At 35.3% G+C, this 1,977-nt stretch overlaps 1 protein-coding gene across 1 annotated transcript; it reads right to left on the bottom strand.

The window, feature by feature from the left end:
* Positions 1-422: 422 nt before the first annotated feature.
* LOC131856819 (uncharacterized) lies at positions 423-1,672 on the bottom strand. The gene is made up of 2 exons (XM_059208755.1): positions 1,275-1,672; positions 423-858 (listed from the first exon to the last, which is right to left on the bottom strand). The coding sequence occupies exons 1-2, from the start codon at positions 1,670-1,672 to the stop codon at positions 423-425; spliced, it is 834 nt and encodes a 277-aa protein (XP_059064738.1).
* Positions 1,673-1,977: the final 305 nt, after the last annotated feature.

The following is a 1,977-nucleotide window of genomic DNA, read 5'->3' on the forward strand; positions in this document are numbered from 1 at the left end:
AATCGACTTTGTCAATTTAGGAGGTTCTTTTTGTTTGACCTTTTCTGCTGTACCCTCCTTTTCTTTGTTGGTGATGGTGTCTTTGTTTCCACTAGCTTTAGGAACCTTTGCAAATATCCTGTATGGCTTACCTTTCTCTGGGTTCACTGTTATGTTCCTTAGCTGATAATTGCTTTTTGCCTATGTTAGTGCTACCATAGTATAAGCTTTCTTTTCTTCATCTGTTAAGTTTCTCAAGGAATGCACTGGATTTTCATCATGGAACAATCTCCTCAAGGTTGGGGTGTCCACATCATCATCAATCAAAATTTGTTGTATGTTGTATTGCTATCTCTCTCATCCCTACGCCAAAATGGATCTGATGAAAGTACATTCACTATGGGATCATACTCATCCTCATGGTCCTTTTCTTCTACAAAACCTTAAGCAATCATACATTGTTCTGCAAGATGGGGTAAATTGCAGACTTCACACCATGGATATTCCTCCACAAAATTGTTTACCTTCTTCAATGGATCAAGAGTTTCTTTGTTTAGATTGGCATTCACTGGATTAATAACTTTCCAGTTTGTGTTATATGGCATGTCGTGCAATCTTGGCCTATTGTAACTGATTGGCTTGTTGCTTCTATATGGGGGCAACTTCTCATTGTGATTTTTATTACCCTTGATATCTTTGAGCATGTCTATGATGTGGCTAAACTCATCCTTTTTTGTTGCTCTGGGATTATATAATTTTGGATCATCTCTCTTGCCAATTCTCCCTGTAGCTTTTCTGTTATTTTCAATGGTAGTGGCTATCTTAAATGCTTGCTGTAAGGTGGTAGGCTTATGAGATAGAATATCATAGTGATTCTTGCTATCAAAAACACTCAAATAAAAGTCAATCAAAACTGAATGAACAGGTCTAATATCCCTTGGTATTCTATTAAGCACTTTATTAAACCTCTTATTAAATTCAGAGACTGATTCATTTGGAGTCTTATTTATGCTTGTCAACTCATGATATGCAAATTAAGTATCATTATGGTCTCCAAACTCTTGCCAGCAACCAATGCACTTGTCAGGAATTATTTTGTACCATTCTCCTACATCCTCCGTTAGAGACTGAACAAACAGTTTCATAAAAACATCTTCATAAGGGACTTGAAATTCTTCAATGATATTTTTTACATTTATTACATGTTCTGCAGAATCAGTTCCATTTCCTGTGAACTTAGAGATGGTTGACCTTAAATCATTTGAAATCTGATTTGGATATCCAACTATTTATACCTTTCAATAGTCATAGGTGGTCTGCAACCATAGTTGTTATTTTGATAGTTTCCATTTCCTCCATTATTACCATAGTTTCCATTGTTTCCTTCACCACCATTTTGTTTATTGTTATTTCCATTTCTATTGTTTCCATTACCATTGTTGCCATAATTTCCATTATTACCATTGTTACCTCTATTATTACTTACATTGTTAGTCCTATCTCTATTATTCCAATTACCAGTAATTCCCCCACCGCTAGTTCTTCTTTCACCATTATCATTATTGCATTGTCTATTATTATACTTGATTTTATTCTCATTGTAGGGTATATTTTTCCATTTATCCCTTTTTTCATAATTATTATCCAAAACATCAGACAATGGATTATTAAAAATCCTAAATGGTTCTTCCATATTTCTCATGTGAGGGGGACTATACCTAGGGGTTGTTAGTCTACTTCCCTCACCTCTTCCTTTTTCTTCTTCAACCCTGTTTGACTTAGGGCTTTGAATGACATCTCTTTCTAATCCGTGCTTCTGCAACACCCAATCTGATTGTCTCTTAAGAGCCTTTGCCATTTTTGATTCATCTCCATTTAGGTGAGCCCTTTTAAGTATGATTGCATCCCACTGCCTCTCATCCCGTTCCTCAACAGCCAAAATTTCATCTTTATTATCTTTTGCATTTAAGGTATAGAAAGGATTTTCCTCCATATTTT

The sequence above is a fragment of the Cryptomeria japonica genome, chromosome 7, assembly GCF_030272615.1.
Source record: "Cryptomeria japonica chromosome 7, Sugi_1.0, whole genome shotgun sequence".
Lineage (NCBI taxonomy): Eukaryota > Viridiplantae > Streptophyta > Pinopsida > Cupressales > Cupressaceae > Cryptomeria > Cryptomeria japonica.